We start from the raw sequence: 21505 nt of genomic DNA, 5'->3' as shown, positions 1-21505 counted from the left end.
CGGTACGAAAGGAATGAGCATACAAATCAGTCTCACACGGTATGTTTGAGTTGAGCTAGTCTCATATGGTATGAACGAGGTGAGTCAGACTCACATGGTATGTCAGAAGTGGGAACCTAAGCGAAATGTCCCACAAGGGATGCCAGAGCGAGTGTTAGGTCGAATGACTAGAGTAGTATGTGTCAGCGCGAACTGAATGAAAGAGGCGAGCAGATTCTCATGGTATGATAAAGGTGGGCATACAAGTCAGACCAGACGGCGGATTTGGGCTTACCCTACCGGTGGGGTAAGAGTGCGTTTTTCACGTGTCTTGCAATAAGGGTTCTACTAAAACGAATCTCAATAATTTCAATATTTTTTCCACTGGGTAACATAGAGGAAGAGTATACGAATCGTCGACATTGATTTGAAATGCAGAAGCTTGCTTCATAAGGGCCACATGATCGATTAAAAACTAAGTGCGTACTCTTGCCCCACTCTACTCTACATATCATTAAATTGGCAAAAAATATTAGAAATCTAGTATAAGTAACATTAAATTTGTTTTACGTGTAAGCCATCTGCGTGCCAAAGGGATCGCCTCTTTTCGACCTCTGTACCGCACTGGTCTCTGGCGGTAGAGACAACGTCGTCCGCGTTCGTGACTTCGTCCAGTTGCTTGCACTGAAGGATCACTTCCGCCTCCAAACGACCACCACGACCCAAGACCTCGTGGGCCAGCTTTCTGTAGTCAGTGCCTGCGCTCCGAGTTTCAGATCCAGGATCATTTCACCGGTCTTGGCGCGTTTGGCGCACGTACTGACCCAGACGGCATTTGGCCTTTATGGTCGCACGTCGTTAAATTTCTCTTTCAGAAAAGAAAAACCTGGCTTCCCCAATAGGTCATAACTGCGATGAATGTTGAGTCAGCATTGCTGACAGTTGACGATTTCGGTGTATGTTTTTGAGAAATTGCAAAACAAAAATAAATACCTTGCCGAGCAACACTTCTGCTCTTCAATCCTAAAATTTATTATAGTATGCAAATCAACCTCAGAAGTTCAGAATTCAATGGAACTGGATAAATGCATTGAAATGCACTAAAATGATATTGAATATGCTTTGTCATGTTTTTCTCACGTTATTAAGATTGATCTATTTCAATAAGGTCTCTCTCCTTAATCCATTTGTTACCTTATAGACCTTAGCAGAACACAGGATTTTAGAAATTTGTTTCCATCCCCTAATATTTTGTAAAAGTGCAGAAACCATGTCTTAATAAACTTTCTAGCTTTCAACAATCCTTCGTCTAAAGATATGCGAAGAGTAACATTCCTATTTGAACATAAATCCGATCTTGTCCACGTTCAGCAAACTGGCCCCAGCTCTGATGTTATGCATTCTACCAACAGAATCCGAGCCTCGTCTCGATTCGGTTCGCATTGAACTCCTGGACGAGCTTGATTCACTCGGTACGTTGTGGACCGGTTTTGTTGTGATGGACAAATTCATCGCAAACTTAAGTTCCGCTTTCAATGCCTCCCACGGAGTTACCTAAAAAAGAAAATGACTTTGTATTAGAATCAATGAATACATCCAACCTGAGACTATTTACTTTCTCATCAACTGCAACCTTGCGCACGTTCCATAAAAATTCCATAATTCCGAGTATAAACGCACAGAAACATCCAACTGCAAGAACCAAGAAGACACCGCCGACGTTATCTATGCCAAGTTCGGCGGCACTGTCAGCTGCCGATGTGGTAGCATGTTCATCACATCGACCTCCACCGTACATCTCCTTCCACCAGCGAGTCTTCAGCTGGTGTAGCTTACCTTCCTCTTGCATCTTGAGCACTGCTCCGGAAATGGCTGTCCGATAGGGAGAGTCTATAAAAAAAAAAATTTTAAGACACAAGACCCGAGCATCGACGATGGCTTTCACTTACTAACGGGCATAGCAATTCCATACCCCTTGGAATCCAGCAGTCCACCGATTTGGGTTAGTTCACAGTAGCGCTCGGTGATGTACTCCAGCGAAGTGGACTCCATCAAGAAAGCGTACAGTCCACGTCCCTTCAGAACTCGATCTCGTCCTTCGTCGTTACTCGCCGTGAACACCGATGGTCGGGTGGACTCCATGGCAGCCCACATCCGTTGGTATGTGGAAAAGTTGGAGTTTCGGAAGAAGCTAAGTGTGCTTCCCCCGAGCACGGCACCGTACTTGATTTTGCTCTGTTGCGCAAGATCTTCGGCACTTTCGATCGATGCGTCCATGCGTTCCATGGTTAAGAAAGCAGCCAGATTAGCTGTGTAAGACGAAAGCATGATCAGCGCAAAGAACCACCACATTCCGGATACCACTCGTGTTGAGACAGCTTTCGGCAGAATATCGCAACCTTGTCCCATGATGGAACCCATCGTAAGCCAGAGAGCGTTCACCATGTCCCAAATATTTTCCACCTCTTCGGCTTCATCTTGCTTGCAAGGATGTGCGCTCTCCCAATCGGCTGGTGCCATACGGGACAAGAAGAATAGCAAGACGGAGACGCCAAGATAGGCTGTGGCCATGTACACCCAAACATCCAGTGATAAAGGCGACAGGAAAGAGAATAGATCCTTGGGTTGCGGGACGGGTTTGGCGTACAGAATGCTGACACCAAGCGTCATGAAAGGCATCGTGAAGTCTACGGCAGTTCTCCGTTCGTAGGTAATGGTTAGATCACAAATTGCAAGGTCTGCTCTCTAAAAAAAATTAGACCATTATTTGGCAATAAAACAGCACGACGAACCGATGCGAACTTACCCTATCAAGCAGCTGCTTTACCAAACCGTCCCATCTTTTAGTTTCCTTGTTATAAGACCCGTACTTTCCATCAGGAACCAGCTCCAAACGGTACTGAAAACCGAGGATTTTGGAGATCCCGTCAATCAACTCCAAAGAGTACCCTTCGAAGCGGTTATTACCTTCGAAGTATTCGCCTTCTTTTCTTTCCCTGGAAATATGAAATAAATTTTAAAAGCTCCCTTGGAGGGGTTCGTGATCTCATCTTACTTCATCATCAGGAATGGCGCCCCCAAACGTGACGCGACTATAAAAGTTTTGTTCTGCAGCGATTCAACGATCTGCAAGTCAACGTCCTCCTGGCTGCGAGTGTAGATAATCCCATTGGTAGGATCCCAAACTGCGATCTTTTTGAAGCCTTCCTGTCGGTTCAACTCGATGATTTCCATTTGAAAGTGCGTCCGACGGCCGTAGTCATCGAAAATAATTGGTCCTGTTATGCCATGCTCGGTTTTCTGCAACGGTGAGAGTCATGAGATCAACAACTTCATTCAAATATTTCCTTCAATACTTACAACTTTCATGTAGTTAACAATTCTCAACCCGAACGGCCACTGCCTAAGGTTCTTATTACCGCATGACAGTTTTGATGCTTCAATCTCTTCCGTAGCATCCAGTTCTCTGATCGCAGTGGCAAAGATTTTCACGGCATCATTGTACAAGGCCGATTCCGTACGCACATGCTCCGGTGATACCCTGAATATCTTTTTCATTCTAGCCTCACCCTGTTCCCAATCATGAACCGCATTTTTGATGTCGAAGCTCTTGGTGTCCATCAACCGTAGAGTGGTTATGTTCGAGCGGGAGTATCTAAGCTCTTCAAAGTCCAACGTGTGAGCATCCAGCGAGGTGATTATATAGCTTTGATACTCCTCCAACATCTTGACCTCTTTCGCTTGCCGAAGAATGTCCAAAATTTTGTCGGGATTCACCTCCAGGATAATGTGGCTTTCGCCGGAAGTTTGAATGTCCTTCAATAGAGGTCTGTAGTCTACGTCGTCATCGAGCTGTCGTATCGTGATCGGACTGTCCCCTGGCTCGTGAATTTGTAAAACGTCCTTCAACCGCATCAAACCTTCGTCACTGTCGTAAATTATCGTAAAACTTTTCCAGGTGTAGTCTACAATGAGGTCATGCAGCGCTCGCGACAGCACGTCAGCTTCCGGATACAGGTTGATGGTCATCGCCTGCTGCTCCGGATCCCACCCGCCGATTGGTTCCGGATCCCAATGGGTGATGATGTGCGGTATTTCAATGGTCTTGCAGATGGAGCTCACGATCCCCGAGGTCAACATCGAGCTGGGACCGAAGATGGCCGTCACCCCTTCCGATGCCAGCTCGCAGACCTTTCGCTCCGTTTTGTAGCTGTCCTCCGGGGAGACGTATTTGACGTTCGGTACCAACTCGAAGTGTTTCTCGTGCATGTTGACTCGCTCGATTGCGTATTTGAAGGCGATCTCCGCCTCGTAGTTGTCTCCGTGGAAGATGGCCCCTGAAAGATGTGTCACAGAATTTAATTTTCAAACCTTGATCCTACGATCAGCTTCTTCTTGACGAATTGGAAATCCAATCCAAATCCAATCCAAATCCAATCCAAATCCAATCCAAATCCAATCCAAATCCAATCCAAATCCAATCCAAAACCAATCCAAATCCAATCCAATCCAATCCAATCCAATCCAATCTAATCCAATCCAATCCAAATCCAATCCAATCCAATCCAATCCAATCCAATCCAATCCAAACCAATCCAACCAATCCAAACCAACCAAACCAATCCAAACCAATCCAAACCAATCCAAACCAATCCAAACCAATCAAACCAACCAAACCAATCCAAACCAATCCAAACCAATCCAACCAATCCAACCAAATCCCAATCCAAACCAATCCAAACCAATCCAAACCAATCCAAACCAATCCAAACCAATCCAAACCAATCCAAACCAATCCAAACCAATCCAAACCAATCCAAACCAATCCAAACCAATCCAAACCAATCCAAACCAATCCAAACCAATCCAAACCAATCCAAACCAATCCAAACCAATCCAAATCCAATCCAACCAATCCAAACCAATCCAAACCAATCCAAATCCAACCAAACCAATCCAAACCAATCCAAACCAACCAAACCAATCCAAACCAACCAAACCAATCCAAACCAATCCAAACCAACCAAACCAATCCAAACCAATCCAAACCAATCCAAATCCAACCAAACCAATCCAAACCAACCAAACCAATCCAATCCAAATCCAAACCAATCCAAACCAATCCAAACCAACCAAACCAATCCAAACCAACCAAACCAACCAAACCAATCCAAACCAACCAAACCAATCCAAACCAATCCAAACCAATCCAAACCAACCAAACCAATCCAAACCAATCCAAACCAATCCAAACCAACCCAACCAATCCAAACCAACCAACCAAACCAATCCAAACCAATCCAAACCAATCCAAACCAACCAAACCAATCCAAACCAATCCAAACCAATCCAAACCAATCCAAACCAATCCAAACCAATCCAAACCAATCCAAACCAATCCAAACCAATCCAACCAACCAAACCAATCCAAACCAATCCAAACCAATCCAAACCAATCCAAACCAATCCAAACCAATCCAAACCAATCCAAACCAACCAAACCAATCCAAACCAATCCAAACCAATCCAAACCAATCAAACCAATCCAAACCAATCCAAACCAATCCAAACCAATCCAAACCAATCCAACCAATCCAAACCAACCCAAACCAACCAAACCAATCCAAACCAATCCAAACCAATCCAAACCAACCAAACCAACCAAACCAATCCAAACCAATCCAAACCAACCAAACCAATCCAAACCAACCAAACCAATCCAAACCAATCCAAACCAATCCAAACCAATCCAATCCAATCAAACCAACCAAATCCAACCAAACCAATCCAAACCAATCCAACCAATCCAAACCAATCCAAACCAATCCAAACCAATCCAAACCAATCCAAACCAATCCAAACCAATCCAAATCCAATCCAAACCAACCAAACCAATCCAAACCAATCCAAACCAATCCAAACCAATCCAAACCAATCCAAACCAATCCAAACCAATCCAAACCAATCCAAACCAATCCAAACCAATCCAAACCAATCCAAACCAACCAAACCAATCCAAACCAATCCAAACCAACCAAACCAACCAAACCAATCCAAACCAATCCAAACCAACCAAACCAATCCAAACCAATCCAAACCAATCCAAACCAACCAAACCAATCCAAACCAACCAAACCAATCCAAACCAATCCAAACCAATCCAAACCAACCAAACCAACCAAACCAATCCAAACCAATCCAAACCAATCCAACCAATCCAACCAACCAAACCAACCAAACCAATCCAAACCAATCCAAACCAATCCAAACCAATCCAACCAATCCAAACCAACCAAACCAATCCAAACCAATCCAAACCAACCAAACCAATCCAAACCAATCCAAACCAATCCAAACCAATCCAAACCAATCCAAACCAATCCAACCAATCCAAACCAATCCAAACCAACCAAACCAATCCAAACCAATCCAAACCAATCCAAACCAATCCAAACCAATCCAAACCAAACCAATCCAAACCAATCCAAACCAATCCAAACCAACCAAACCAATCCAAACCAACCAAACCAACCAAATCCAAACCAATCCAAACCAATCCAAACCAATCCAACCCAAACCAATCCAAACCAACCAAACCAACCAAACCAATCCAACCAAACCAATCCAAACCAACCAAACCAACCAAACCAACCAAACCAATCCAAACCAATCCAACCAAACCAATCCAAACCAACCAAACCAATCCAACCAACCAACCAAACCAATCCAAACCAATCCAAACCAACCAAACCAATCCAAACCAATCCAAACCAATCCAAACCAATCCAAATCCAAACCAACCAAATCCAACCAACCAATCCAAACCAACCAAACCAATCCAAACCAATCCAAACCAATCCAAACCAATCCAAACCAATCCAAACCAATCCAAACCAATCCAAACCAATCCAAACCAATCCAAACCAATCCAAACCAATCCAAACCAATCCAAACCAATCCAAACCAATCCAAACCAATCCAACCAATCCAAACCAATCCAAACCAATCAAACCAATCCAAACCAACCAACCAATCCAAACCAATCCAAACCAATCCAAACCAATCCAAACCAATCCAAACCAATCCAACCAATCCAAACCAATCCAAACCAATCCAAACCAATCAAACCAATCCAAACCAATCCAAACCAATCCAAACCAATCCAAACCAATCCAATCCAATCCAAATCCAATCCAAATCCAATCCAAATCCAATCCAAATCCAATCCAAATCCAATCCAAATCCAATCCAAATCCAATCCAAATCCAATCCAAATCCAATACGAACAAAGGGCTACGCGATTCGCATCATTGTGCGTTGTTGTCGAGGAAGGATTGATCCTGAATTACGTTGGTGTGTTGTCGAAGGAAGAGCTACTGGCAGTGGACGAAGAGTATCTCGAAGAGTTGTTAACTGTTTGCAAGAATGAAGAAGGAAGATATGGTTCAGCTAAATTTCCGTATCGCATAGCTCTTTTTAATTGAAAGTTCGTTTAATTTTTCATAACATATCAAAAATGTATAGACGACCGTCAAGCCAATGATTCGTCATACAAACACTATGATGAGCAACCATGCTGCTCCATGCACGTGTGGTGTGAATGTTGTGGATGGATACTATTACAAATTCGCATCACAGTATTACAATTATTGCAGTCGCCAAATTGCTTCAAAGTTTGTCATTCCAACGTAACAGGAATTATTTCTGCCAATTTTTAAATTGTAGGGTAAAACGAAGTTTTCCGAGTCAGTTAGTTAAACATAAAATCAAAACGCAAAACGCCAATTGAACACAATGCGGTGAAAAACATAACTTGCGTCGCCACCTACGATCGCAACACGATCCTTTTTTCTGTTTACACACAAAGTGGTTGGAAACATCCATATACAAAACAACCAAACACACGCACTGTTGATTTATTTTCGTTTATTTGCAGACCGGAGCTGCGCGCGTCTCTGTTTCATCACAAAAAATGGCGATCTCCATTCCTTTGATCACACGTGTGCAATTTAATGATCGAACGAACGATAATTTTCTGCGTTATGCAATTTCTATAAATTTATTTCTAAATCATGGTTCTTAAAACATTTGAAAGATTATCCAACAGATAATTCAAATGAGTTTGGTACTCATTTGAATCAAAAGATATTCATTCCATACAGTATGATTGATCATATTTTTTACATTAAGCTTAAAATCGATCATCAATGTTGAATTTAACGACCAATAATCAACACTTACCGATGGGTATTTCCCGCTTGCCTTCGGCAAGGTACAGGATCAGCCCGATGAAAATCACCTCAAATTTCACCATCTTTAAATCACTTTCCAATATGGCGTCCACTGAGTGACTGTTCGACTTTATTTTTCCATCAGCTGTGTGTCACACTTCTTCACCAAGGTTCAACTTTGACTGATTTTTATTTTCCGCGGTGCTGACTCGCAAGTGGCGATCTTCGGTCGACTGAAAATAGCCGAATCGGGGCGGCGAGAACATGAAAAGAAAGTGGCTGTGAAAAACCGGTGCGTTTCCATGGTGACACACCCGCCGCCGCCGCCGTTGCGCCGCGTGCCATTCGCCGGCAACACCGGCCGCCGTGTGTAGGTGGTCCATTATTAGATTGTTGTGTTTAAGGTTTTCAACCGAATCGGCATGGATCATAATTTCGCTGGGAATGTGCTGCAGGTGGCATCAGCGTGTTAGGTCAGCGATTCTCAAACAAGGTGCATGCATTATCAGCACATACGATTGAGTTCGACGAAATTCATGTTCGGGATGAAAAGAGTAGGAGAACCTTCTTCTTTTTCAACGGCTCTACATTCCAACTGGAACTTGGCCTGCTTTTCAACTTAGTATTCTATTAGTATTTTCTCAGTTATTAAATGAAAGCTTTTTGTTTGCATGCCATTGCATGAGTATGTGTCTTGTGTGGCAAGTACAATGGATACGATGGATACACTATATCCAGGGAGTCGAGAATGTTTCCAACCCGAAAACATCCTAGACCGGACCGAGAATCGAACTCGCCATCTCCGGATTGGCAAATATATATTGGCAAGAATAACAATTTTAATATTCATATGTGAAAACCCGAATAGCAAAATCTGCTATTGGTTTGATTGATATAGTAGCTATTTTATTTTTATTTGATATTTTATAAAATATCGCCATTCAGGTAGGTGCTCTTCGTAGTGCTGCCGCCACCCTTGGATCACTTCACGCTCGTTTGTATGATGGTTCCCGTTTATGTCCTTTTACATATCGGGCTGTGGCACATGGCCCTTACGTGAATGGTTTAACTTCTCATAGACGCACATAGGGGTATTTCGTCATTCTAGCCGGAATAAAGTTAAATTTTCAAAATTGTCCTAGAGCAGTCTAAATATGTCTCAAACTTCTCTGAATAGTAGACGAGCCACTCCTAGTACTAGGTTTTCTATTTAGATTTAAAGTTTTACCACTACACTTCTAGAAAGTTAGAGGTTTTTCGTTGAGGAAATTAACGGTTTTCTCTGTTGAATTTGATTGCGTTCGGTATGTTTTATTGTGGTCAAATATTTGTCACAGTAATCCACAGATCAGTACATACCATGAAAAAGTAGACAAAATAGTATCATGTTAACGTGTTTTTGACAAGAATAAATGATTCTGAACAGAAATACAAAAGAGTAAATCGAAGTCCATTTTCGAGCTAAAACTAGTTAATGTTCCTCATATTTTCAATAAGCATAAAACACTTATTCGATGATATTCGGTAATATTTCAGTATAGAGAAGACGCATTTATGTCTATATTTTAGGATCCCGAAGAAAAATCTTGCGCAAATTTGCGCCATTTTGAAAGCAGATGTTTTTAGTTTGGTACTGTATTTAAGGCATTTATGACTTATATCATACATTCAACATCCCTATGAAAAGAGGAAGAGTCATAGAGCAATTTCCATGACACCATCTTTTAGCTATATGTTTCCCCTTGCAAACACATAGAGTTGAACTGATTTCGGTAGAAGCGATGACGAGAACGAATTAATTGAAATTATCAATGTTTTCAGGGCTTTAAAGGGTAAAGCACATGGGCCAAAAGTGAAAATTAAGAAAACTGATATTTCAGCTAAATTATCATCACAGTATCATAAAATAAGGTGAAATATAGCAGTTTGAGAGATAAAATAATTTATTCCGGCTAGATTGCGAAAATACCCCTATGTGAGACGTTTCGTGCGTTATTAGCGCGGTACAGTTGCTCCGTCTCTCCACGGCCTCGTTCTTCCTGCTGGCGCATTTTCCTCCGAAAAATCGAGTTTTGTCTGTTCCGCGCTTGTATGTACCGTGCCTGGTTCGCCCGCGAGCGGTGCTTCCAATGGCTCCAATCTTCAAGAGAAGCTGCGCCTAGCTGCTCTTCCGTTGGGAGTGCCACTTCCAGCTGCTGCGCGTATCTTTGGGCTAGTCTACCGTCTTGTAGCCGCCCAATGTTAAGCCGCGGCGTTCGACTTCGACGCGTGTTATACACCGTCGAGAGTTTTGAGCGCAGGCATACTGCAACGAGGTAGTGGTCGGATTCAATATTCGCACTGCGGTATGTGCAGACGTTCGTGATGTCGGAGAAGAATTTACCGTCGATTAGAACGTGGTCGATTTGGTTTTCCGTTTCTTTATTAGGTGATCTCCATGTGGCCTTGTGGATATTCTTGCGGGGGAAGAATGTGCTTCGGACTACCATTCCGCGGAAGGCTGCACAGTTTTTGCATCGTTGGCCGTTGTCGTTCGATGCGGTATGCAGACTTTTCGGTCCAATGACGGGTCTATACATTTCCTCCCTTCCTATCTGACGATTTTGACGTCCCGCAGTGGGCATCCATCGTATGTCTGCTCCAGCTGTGGATAGAGCGCTTCTTTCTCGTCTTCTGGCCTCCCTTCGTGTGGGTAGTGCACGTTGATGATGCTATAGTTGAAGAAACGGCCTTTGATCCTCAGCTTGCACATCCTTGCGTTGATTGGCTGCCACCCAATCACGCGTTGGCGCATATTGCCCAGTACTATGAAGACGGTTCCCAGCTTGTTGGTAGTGCCCCAACTTTGGTAGAAGGTAGCCGCTCGATGCTTGCTTTTCCACACTTTCTGCCCTGTCCAGCAAATTATCTGCAGCGCTACGACGTCGAAGTTGCGGGGATGTAACTCATCGTAGATTATCATGTCGCCTAGCGACTTGCAGTTACATGTTCCAAGATTCCAATCGTGATCCTTTGCTCGTCGTCTAGGTCGTTGCCGATTGTATCGAGTCGTATTATCTTCTATGCCGTTCGTAATGGTTGTTTTTATAGGCGGCTTATTGGGTCTGCGCAAACCTCCTGTCTCGTCGGAGGGCCGTCATGTCAGGTCTGCTTAGCGTTCCACCTAACACCAGGACTTGGGCTTGTGGGCTTTGAGCGGCACGCGGTCGCTTTGGCGGAGCCTACTTGCGGATACATGCAGCTTTTTTATATAGAAGTTTAACAGAGCCCACAGTAAAACCCCACCACATCCTAGGCTAGCACCACAACTCGCAGATGGCCAGAGGAGGGATCGTCAAGCCCTTGGACATAGTGCCTGCTGCCCTAGACGTCACAATCTTGCACTGTAAATCACCTGCATCCCAATCATCATCGCTTCCTGAATCATGCGCCTTTAATCTGTCAAACAGCTGCTCCAAACTATCATCATTGTCCTGTGTAGTCTTTCCCTGATCCACGAACCTGACGGCGTCCCTCTTCATATTTTTGACGTAGGACTACGTCTGTGTTTTCTATATTGGGGTACACTTTACGATTGCGAAAATCGGGGACCGTCACGAAAATATGATAGACTTTAAACTTTAATATCTAAGCCGTTTCTCGATGGATTTTCATTTTTTTTTTGACCATTCGATCAAGGATGAGTCAACGCTTCTTTGTATTTATTTGTAAATACTGATTTTCAACTATTTATTATCGATAATTGATGAAAAGTTTAGAAATAGGTAAACTAACCAATCACGTTCATGCATCACTAGCACAGACATCAAAAATCAATCACTTGCGGATTTGGATCTAATCCTTAGTTTGAACAAGGTTTCACGCAGAGCAGACGCATCAAAGCGATCGCAGCGGAGCGAACACAGCATCACGGAGGCGCTAATAACATTTTCAAAGGAAATCAATCGCATTGGTGGTGGTCCTCGATGTGTTGCTGCAGATCATTCAACCTCAACGAACCAGAATTTCATATGAAGAAAAGGTTGACCATAAAAATAGCACTGTGGCGATCCCGCACCGCCAGTGCCGATGCTGAAAATTTATTACAAATTGTGGTGTCAGTTAGTTGGAAAGGAACATTGGGAAAAAAATTGATTCTTCTCAGGAGTTAATTGCGAAAAAAGACTATTTCGGTGGCATCGGGTTTGGCGTGATAGTTTGGTTGCTGTTAGTGATTCCATCCATTAAATTTCACTTCATCATCTCCCTCCGACGCGCTATAAAATTCGCTATTTACGATTGAGTTTTACACTTTGAAGAAAGTTTATTTCGGATAGTCGGATCAACCTTCTTTTGTATAAAATCAATGAAGACGCCATCTCAGTGGAAACTATCTACAGCAACCACCCATCGGTGAACGTCGCTCGGACAGACAGATGCCGAAAGAAAATGTTCTGTAATATGAAGAAACTTCGTCTTGAGTCAAACTTCTGTTGTCATTCCTCGCAACAATCTTGTGAAAAAGTTTCATAGGATTCTTAGAATTTATTATTCTCCGAACGGTCCGTTGTCTGGGGAAACCCGATCGAAATGGCTCGCGCGCGCCGAAAAGCAGCTTTCTTATATCTAATGAAGTAATTTCATTAGTCCCGCCCCTTCATTAATCGTTATGAGTGCACATTATATTTACAACCATATCAACAAAGGGGCGGGGCTAACGAGCTTAATTTATTAAATATAAGAAAGCTGCTGTTCGGCGCGCGAGCCATTTTGATCGGGATTCCACAGAGAGCGGTTCGACATTCGATGCAGCGGAGCGGACACAGCAGCACGAAGTGGGTGGCAGTGTTGCAATGCTGTAAATTTATTTCAACCTTTGGAGGCTTAGCGAAAAATCATCAAGTGGCTGTCGGACAGTTGCAGCGCAAGGTGTCGACAAGCGATTGGATGCAGTTAGTTATTTGAATGGGAATTGGGAAAAGAAAATTGGTTCTTCTCAGGACCAACATTTTACGAAAAGAAAGAGTTAATTAAGAAAAAGGACTGTTTCCGTGGCATCGGGTTTGGCGTGGTAGCTTGGTTGCTGTTAGTGATTCCATCCATTAAAATTCACTACATCATCTCCCTCCGACGCGCCATCAAATTTGCTATTTACGATTGAGCTTTGCACTTTGAAGAAAGTTTATTTCGGATCAACCTTCTTTTGTATAAAATGGTGCCTTTTGTATAAAATCAATGAAGACGCCACCTCAGTGGAAACTTTCTACAGCAACCACCCATCGGTGAACGTCGCTCGGACAGACAGATGCCGAAAGATAATGTTTTGTAGTATGGAGAAACTTCGTCTTGAGTCAAATTTCTGTTGTCATTCCTCGCAACAATACGCATCTTAGATAAACAACATCTCATAACAAAATTCAGAATCTTGCGAGAAAATTTCATAAGATTCTTAAAATTTGTCATCCTCCGAACGGTCCGTTGTCTGCGGAGTCCCGATCAAAATGGCTCACGCGCGTCGATAACCAGCTTTCTTATATCTAATGAAGTAATTTCATTAGCCCCGCCCCTTCATTAATCGTTATGAGTGCACATTATATTTACACCTATACCAGACCACAAAGGGGCGGAGCTAACGGGCTTAATTTATTGAATACAAGAAAGCTGCTTTCTAGCGCGCGAGCCATTTTGATAGGGATTTCGCAGAGAGCGGTTAAATAAGATTTTACGCAGAGCCGACGCAGCGGAGCGAACACAGCAGCACGAAGGCGCTCTGATAGTATTTTCAAAGGAAAATCATCGAATTGGTGGTGGAAGTCTGCGTTGGTGGTCGTCATTCAACCTCAACAAACCAGCATTTTATGTGAAGAAAGAGTTGATTACAAAAATGACGTCTGTTTCGATCCCGTGCGATGCAGTGGCGATGCAGTGGCGATGCTGAAAATTTATTCCAAATGGTGGCGTCTTAGCGAAAACTCATCGAGTGGTCGTCGAACAATAACAACACGAAGTGGAATTCTAACCCTAACGTTTCGACAAGCATTGGGTTGCAGTTAGTTATTGGAAACGTGCTTTGGGGACACAAAATTGGTCCTTCTTAGGACCAGCATCTCCTGAACAGAAAGGGTTGATTGCAAAATAGATTGTTTCGGTGGAATTGGCGTTTGGCGTGATAGTTCGGTTGCTGTAAGCGATTCCATTCATTCGAACAAATTTGTTGCGTTTTCACTCACCGACGCGCGCTTTTCATTCTGCTATCGAAGAAAAACCTTCTGTTAACGCCAAACTATTAATTTTGGACTTTGATGAACATTCTTGCATCCCGGATTAAACTACCCTTGTGTAAAATAATGGTACTGTAAAGAACCGATATTTTTCAAATAATGGAGCTTTTCAATCCTCAACTACAACAAAACATAATCAAAATCTTGTGAGGAAATTCCATTTGACTGCTACTGACGCCATCCATTTGAACAAACTCATTGCATCATCTCCCTTCGAAGTGCGCTTGTGGTTGTGCTACCAAAGGGCAACTTTATGTCGTCGCCAAACGATGGTAACCCGAAAAAAATCGATATCATTTCTAATGACTAACGAAACAAAACCAAAGAATCTTGACAGAAAATTTCACTTTCCGTCGACGACGGCCAAATCGATGAAAAATGTCGTTTAGCTGCCTTAGTTTTTAAAATGGCGCATTATTAAAAACAACAAATCTTTCCAAAATCGTCATTGTCGTTTAAACAGCCGAACAGTCTGTTTGTCTGGGTAAACAATTTTCCTAGCGGTCAAAACCTCTTCTTGGATAAATAGTTTAAGTCCTGAAAAGGACTGTTTGTAATTTATTCTTGAAGTCCTGCTCACGTTGCCACCAGCGCTATAGAAAACGATGCATGTACGCTTCCATCGCGGGCGGAAGTCGTTGAACGTTGCAAATTAATATATTTGTGTTTTGTTTCGCGCCACCTCCGATTCTGCGTATTTTTCCTTTCGTCCGGACATTTGTGAGCATAATGTCTTCTAGGATTCTGATGATATCCACTGAAAGATAGACGAATGCCTTCAGTGGCGATGCGGCCGATGAGTCGTTCCTTTTCCACGGCTGGTTCATCCAACTGGGAGCTACCTTCAGTTTCTTGATTCGGTTGACCTCCGAGCAGTTTGCACAATGCTAATAAATTTACACAAATTATGATGAAAAATACCCTCCATTTCGTATAGCTACGTAGTCATACGTCACTTTTGCGTACAACCCGATTGGGCTGCACCTTTGAGTTTTTTAACTTGAAACACTTGCGTTTGATATGACCTTTGATTCCACAAAAGTCACATATCAGGTCAGCGTATTGTCCTCATTGTCTTTCTCGACTGCTCTTCCAGTTTCCCCGCATTCTGGGACTGTATGGTCCCATGTGTCCCCTGTGATTCGTTAGTCTGCTAATACGGTTCGGGCTAAAACCTAGCCTTTATTTTACCGGTCCTTTGCTATGCCCTTTTATAGGATCTGCGTTTTCTGCCCTCGCTTAATCAATCGTTGCAAGCAATTTTTCTAGTCTAGTGGATGTGTGCCTGTCTGGTTTACCAAAGGTTGATATTGCAGCTACCATTTCTACTGTGTTGCTATCAGCTAAACCCCTGGTATCCCTAGCAGCGCAGTTCAGATCGATTTGGTTGTAGCAACTCCAATGTGACTGAATTCGGTCGCATATGAGTCACAGTGACTGATATGTGACAAGTGTGCTACTCGGGTATTCGCCCCTGCTACCTCCCAGGTAGCAATATTTTTTTCGATGCCACCCAATGTTGAAATTATCTTCATTAAGGAGTCGCTGCAGGAGGGCTTTATCCCGTATTCCAGCTATAATGCGATCCCTAATGCCAACAGATTTGTAATCACCAAAAGTGCAGAACTCTGTCTGCAATTTGATTGTTAATACAAAATCTTCATTTGATTCATCCTTTTGTTGGACACGGTTATTAAAATTAAGACGCTGTAATAATATCAGGCGCCACTTTGTCAAATCTAGCCTTTAACTTAGATACATATCATCAACCGTCTAAGACGAATTAAGTACTCTCCATTTAATTCCACCAGTTAATTTTCGTTATCTTTGCAGATACGTATTTCGACCACAACTGTGTGGTCGAAATACGTATCTGCAAAGATAACGAAAATTGACTGGTGGAATTAAATGGAGAGTACTTAATTCGTCTTAGACGGTTGAATACATTCCACTAAAAGAGCTAATATATTTTTCTTAGATATCATATCTTCATATGCCACAGTCTGTAAATCCGTATTCGGGTATATTCTAAACGCTCTGCCCATTCGGTGAAGCCACCACCTTTCCTGTAGGGTTCGATGCTGGTTGCCAACGCTGATTGTGGCAGTTTTTTGTTCCGATATTCTAGATTTTCAACCCAGAGCTCACTTATGTTCCACCTGGCTCTCAGCTCCGTATGTCAACTTTTAGCATTCGATATGAATAGTACAGCGCCCTATTACCGCCAGAAATAAACGCCACCCGCTATACTGCTGTTGTTCTTTGTTCTACGCTTCCAACTATGGAGAGCTACTGTTCAGTTCACAATGGTACAATATCAATATTCACTCTACCTGTATAATAAAACACGGTGTGTCTACGGGGAAATATTATTTTTCAAAAATCAGTATCTCTGAAACACCCACCACGTGAAAGTATATGCTCTCTTCTTTCATATAGTGGGGTGAACTAAAATGTTCTATCGGGAGAGAACATTTTTTATTTTTTCACTATGTTTGGTGCAGACTCCATAGAAATCTAAAATGATAGCCGATTTAACCCTCCCAAGAATGTATGGAAAAATTACCCCCGATAGAACATTTTAAAAATGCACCTACGTGAAAGAGGAAAACCTTTACTATCGTGTAGTAGAGTGTTTTAGAGATACCGATTTTTTTGAAAATAAGCTTCTTCGGACAAACACACCGTGAAAAAGATACTCTTATTACTGTCGAGTCGAATACAGAATACTATCGCCTTTCCACAGGATAAACGATACTTTATACACAGCCGAACAATGGCGACCACAAAATTTTATGTGGTGTATAAATTTGTATGGCATAACGGCGTGAAGAACTAAAAACACCTGTTGTTAAATAATGGTATGAGTTTTAGATTAGATAATAGGTACTTGTATTAAATTCATTTTAATTATAATCAAATAAAAAATCACTCCGATACTAGGGAGAAGACGGCTTTGGCAGGTTTTGTTCTATTATTGGCAGGGGGATTTTTGTCGACCAAATTTTATGAAATTTGGCCACAATATTCTTTGATATGCAAAGAATGTTTAGGCCAAATTTGAGCCTAGTCAGTCATAAAAAACCCCCCTGCCAATAATAGAACAAAACCTGCGAAAGCCGTCATTTCCCCTATATGAATTGCACGAAATGCACGATACATCTATGATGAAGGAGCAATGGCAGGATTTTTATGAAAAACCCAAAGGTGCAGCCCAAGCGGGTTGTACGCAAAAGTGACGTAGGACTACGTAGCTATTCGAAATGGATAGTATTTATCATCATAGTTTGTGTCTCTTTATCAACATTGATATTTCACTCTTCCGAAACTCTCAGTATAAGCCCTTTCTTCCTCATCGAAGATTGGTGGCCCTGATAAGAGCCGTTTGTTTAAGTGAGTGCTACCGACACAGTCCATTTTCACAATTAAACCGGTGCCAGCGAAAGTACATAAACCATTTTTATCGATTTTGTGTTTTTTACACCAAAAGCTTCTGTTTGCAAAGATCCAGTAAGGGAATAACGAAAAAGTGATTTTTGACAACTACATCTGAAGATATGCACTTTTTAATTTCTGGTATATATCACAATGGCAATTTCGTTGCAAGGAAAAGTGGTACATGTACAGTTCTACCCACTAAAATAAGCTCATGGATAAGATAATTTGACAACATGAACATTTCCACAACAGATTTTAACCATATTTTGAATTTCAAGATGATTTACCACCGTTTAATTTTTTTTTAATGTACGTGTACCACTTTTACTGGCAACTATTTTCGGTTTCTGTTGCATTTTGTTCCCTTAATAGTGGTATATGTACATTTTGTTCCGAAAAACACGAAATTTGTCAAGAAACCTCGAATATTTCTCATTACTACCTTCAGGAACATCAGTCATAACACGTTGGTACAGTTGAGTTGCAGAAAATTGCAAATTTGAATTTTATTTTCCAAGTTTTTGGAAAAATGTGTCTCCTGTAAAATTTACTCAATGTAACATGTACCACTTTCGCTGGCACCGGTTCAATTAACTCTTTCTTTCCATAAAATGTTGCTCCTGAGAAAAAACAATTTTCTTTTCCCAATGCGCCTTTTTAATAACTAACTGTATCCAAACGCTTTGGAATAAATTTTCAGCATTGCCACTGCTACCCACGCCTTCGTGTTGCTGTGTCCGCTCCGCTGCATCATATTTTGTCGAGCCGCTCTTTGCGGAATCTCGATCAAAATAGTTCGCGCGCGCCGGAAAGCAGCTTTCTTGTATTCAATAAATAAAGTCCGTAAATTTGAATGGATGGAATTACTAAAAGAAACCAAGCTTCTACGACAAACGCCGATGCCAGCAAAAAAGTCCATTTCGCAATTAAACCTTTCTTTTCAGAAAATGCTGGTCCTGAGAAGAACCAATTTTCTTTCCCCAATGCGCCTTTCCAACAACTAACTGACACCACAATTTGTAATAAATTTTCAGCATCGCCACTGGTGGCGCGGGATTGCAACAGTGCTATTTTTGTAGTCAACCCTTTCTTCATATAAAATGCTGGTTCGTTGAGGTTGAATGATCTGCAGCAACACACCGAGGACCACCACCAATGCGATGGATTTCCGTTGAAAATGTTACCAGTGCCTCCGTGATGCTGTGTCCGCTCCGCTGCGATCGCTTTGATGCGTCTGCTCTGCGTGAAATCTAGCTCAAACTGAGGATTAGATCCAAACCCACAAGTTGCTTGATTTTGATGTCTATGCTAATGATGCATGTACGTGATTGGTTGGTTTACCTATTTCTAAACTTTTAATCAATTATCGATAAAAAATGGTTAAAAATCAGTATTTTCATATAAATTGCGTTGACTCATCCTTGGTCGAATGGTCAAAACAAAATTTAAATCCATCGAGAAACGGCTGAGATATTAAAGTTTAAAGTCTAAGTATTTTTGTGACGGTCCCCGATTTTCGCAATCGTAAGGTGTACCTCAATATAGAAAGACAGACGTAGTCCTACGCCTAAACACTCGAACAATGCCCCTAACCGGGACAAGTACAATTTCTGTGGCTTGACCGAAATGCGGTATTTCACTCCGTCACTACGCTTATGGTGGCCTTTTTCTTTGTCCAAGCACTTGATCCTCACATCACCAGATGATTTCACTTGTCCTGATTTAAGGTTTGTCGCTTATTCGGACAACTCCCAGACTCGGCTTTTTAGTGTCAGGTGTTTCGGATGGTAAAGTAGAAGTTCACTAGTCGCTACTTGAAACCAGACTAACTCTGGGTCGTATATTCAACTGTTTTTATGAACAAGATTTGAGTGACTATGGGTAAATATATGAATATATGAATATAGAAAGTATTTCGGTTCACGTTCATGAGATGCCTATACTCTAAACATGAATAATTCGAAGGTGAGTATACATGTATACAACAGTGTGCTATCGTTATGCCTGATGCGGGTACGTCGTCTCTATTCTCTGCCCTTCTTGCTTAGCAGTTTTGGGCGTCTGTGCCGTTCTGTTTATCAGAGCTCTAAGCCCCACCATTACCATTGGAGGTTAGGCTCCTTTTATCCTCCAGCTGAACATGCCTGTAATCTGAAGACCGTCTTGTTCTCTTGGAACGTGCTTTGGCCCTGTCAGTCCTGCTGCTTAGGGCGAAGTTTAACGACTCTCCAAGTTGGGTATCTCTGTCCGCACTCCCACTCCCCTTTTCGTCAATTCTTCTGACCATGAGATCCTGTTCCCCCTTGATGACCTGTACGGTCTGCCTAAGCTGCAGCAGGTTCTGCTTAAGTTGTTTGTTGGTATCATTTTTACTACTAATGAACCCGATAGTAGTGTAGGGCTGCACAACCAATACTTAATTCAATTGCCAATTACCATTATCGACAGGGACGTTGAACGGATCGGACAGGAGGGCGACATCGGTCCTCGACTCTGAGACCGACTGCCACAGAAGCTGCTAAGCAGTTGCACAGTGGTTGAGTTTCAGCTATGTTACTTGCACGGCTTCTTCTTGTTTGTCTCTCCGGTGTAGATAGCACCTCTAAGCGCCGATAGTAGATGTCCACTTATGGTGGTTGGAGAAGGCTCAATGGGCATACTGACCAGCCGATCTTCAACATCCCTCGCTCCATTACCTTTTTGGCTTCCGTAAGGGGCAACCTAAGGCAAGCTACCAGGATGCCAAAGGGATCACCTCTTAGGCGTATAGAGGTCTTCTCGACTTCGACTTCCGCTTTGCCCTACTGACCAGCTGCTAGGAATTTTCGGTGCTTTGTGCCAATGGCACAGGCCGGCTGGCACACTCTTGCAGCCTGGCGACTTGCGTCTGGTTGGTGCCTTTCGCCTTTATGGGCAGAGATATCACCTTCTCGGGCCGACGACAGTCTTTTCCTCGTTGGCCGTCAGAGCGAAATCAATCGCCTCTTAGGCCATAGTCGTTCCTCCAAGGAAGAAGAAGGCATCGGTTTGGGCACCTTTGTCGGCCTTTTTTTTTCACCACCCGCCTTATAAACGCATCCTGTTCTTGTCTTGCGAGCAGCCTGGCGCAGCATCGGAAGGATCTTTTTTCAGTTCCTTACTGATGTTCTGCCTTGTGCTCGCGAACTCGATGGTAGTGGTCCACCGCGCGTGCTGATATGGCTGACGTTTCAAGCCGGTGCTAGCCTACTTTACTACCTACCGATACCTATGATGGTCGTACACTCCATGTTGTCCGGAGCAAAACCTAATGTAATCTCGTTTTCCAGGTCACTCGTTCTTGGGCCGCCAATCACCAGTCTCCTTGCACACTTGGTACAACTCGTGATTCATGCGTTTGCGACATTCACCATTTTTCGCCACGCTGCTAAGTATTGAGCGTAGTATTTTCCGCTAAAAGACTCCGAGAATTCGATAGACTGCGTCTTTTACGCTCATGCTTCATGGCCATACAGGGCGTCTGAACGAATGAACGATGTGTACAGAGCTAGTTTTGCCCGTGTCTGTAAGCTGCGAGACTTTAGCTGGCTACGCAAACCGTAGAAAGGCTAACGTCAT

The 21505-nt window shown here is 42.7% G+C and overlaps 1 protein-coding gene across 1 annotated transcript; it reads right to left on the bottom strand.

Annotated features, from left to right (window-relative positions):
* Positions 1 to 969: 969 nt before the first annotated feature.
* On the bottom strand, positions 970 to 8450 carry LOC134211368 (glutamate receptor ionotropic, kainate 2-like). The gene is made up of 7 exons (XM_062688166.1): positions 8221 to 8450; positions 3340 to 4316; positions 3035 to 3279; positions 2786 to 2975; positions 1929 to 2724; positions 1595 to 1869; positions 970 to 1533 (listed from the first exon to the last, which is right to left on the bottom strand). The coding sequence occupies exons 1-7, from the start codon at positions 8291 to 8293 to the stop codon at positions 1315 to 1317; spliced, it is 2775 nt and encodes a 924-aa protein (XP_062544150.1). The 5' UTR covers positions 8294 to 8450; the 3' UTR covers positions 970 to 1314.
* Between the last annotated feature and the right edge of the window lie 13055 nt (positions 8451 to 21505).

Source organism: Armigeres subalbatus, chromosome 1 (genome assembly GCF_024139115.2).
Source record: "Armigeres subalbatus isolate Guangzhou_Male chromosome 1, GZ_Asu_2, whole genome shotgun sequence".
Lineage (NCBI taxonomy): Eukaryota > Metazoa > Arthropoda > Insecta > Diptera > Culicidae > Armigeres > Armigeres subalbatus.
This window is presented reverse-complemented; position numbering and strand designations above follow the sequence as displayed.

What these genes read in the sequence shown, in the direction of transcription:
- LOC134211368 (XM_062688166.1), bottom strand. Translation starts at nt 8,293, where the DNA reads ATGGTGAAATTTGAGGTGATTTTCATCGGGCTGATCCTGTACCTTGCC. An exon ending in TGGAATTGCTATGCCCGTTA is followed by an intron (nt 1,870 to 1,928) that starts GTAAGTGAAAGC and finishes TTTTTTTTATAG; the next exon opens with ACTCTCCCTATCGGACAGCC. An exon ending in AGGTTGCAGTTGATGAGAAA is followed by an intron (nt 1,534 to 1,594) that starts GTAAATAGTCTC and finishes TTTCTTTTTTAG; the next exon opens with GTAACTCCGTGGGAGGCATT.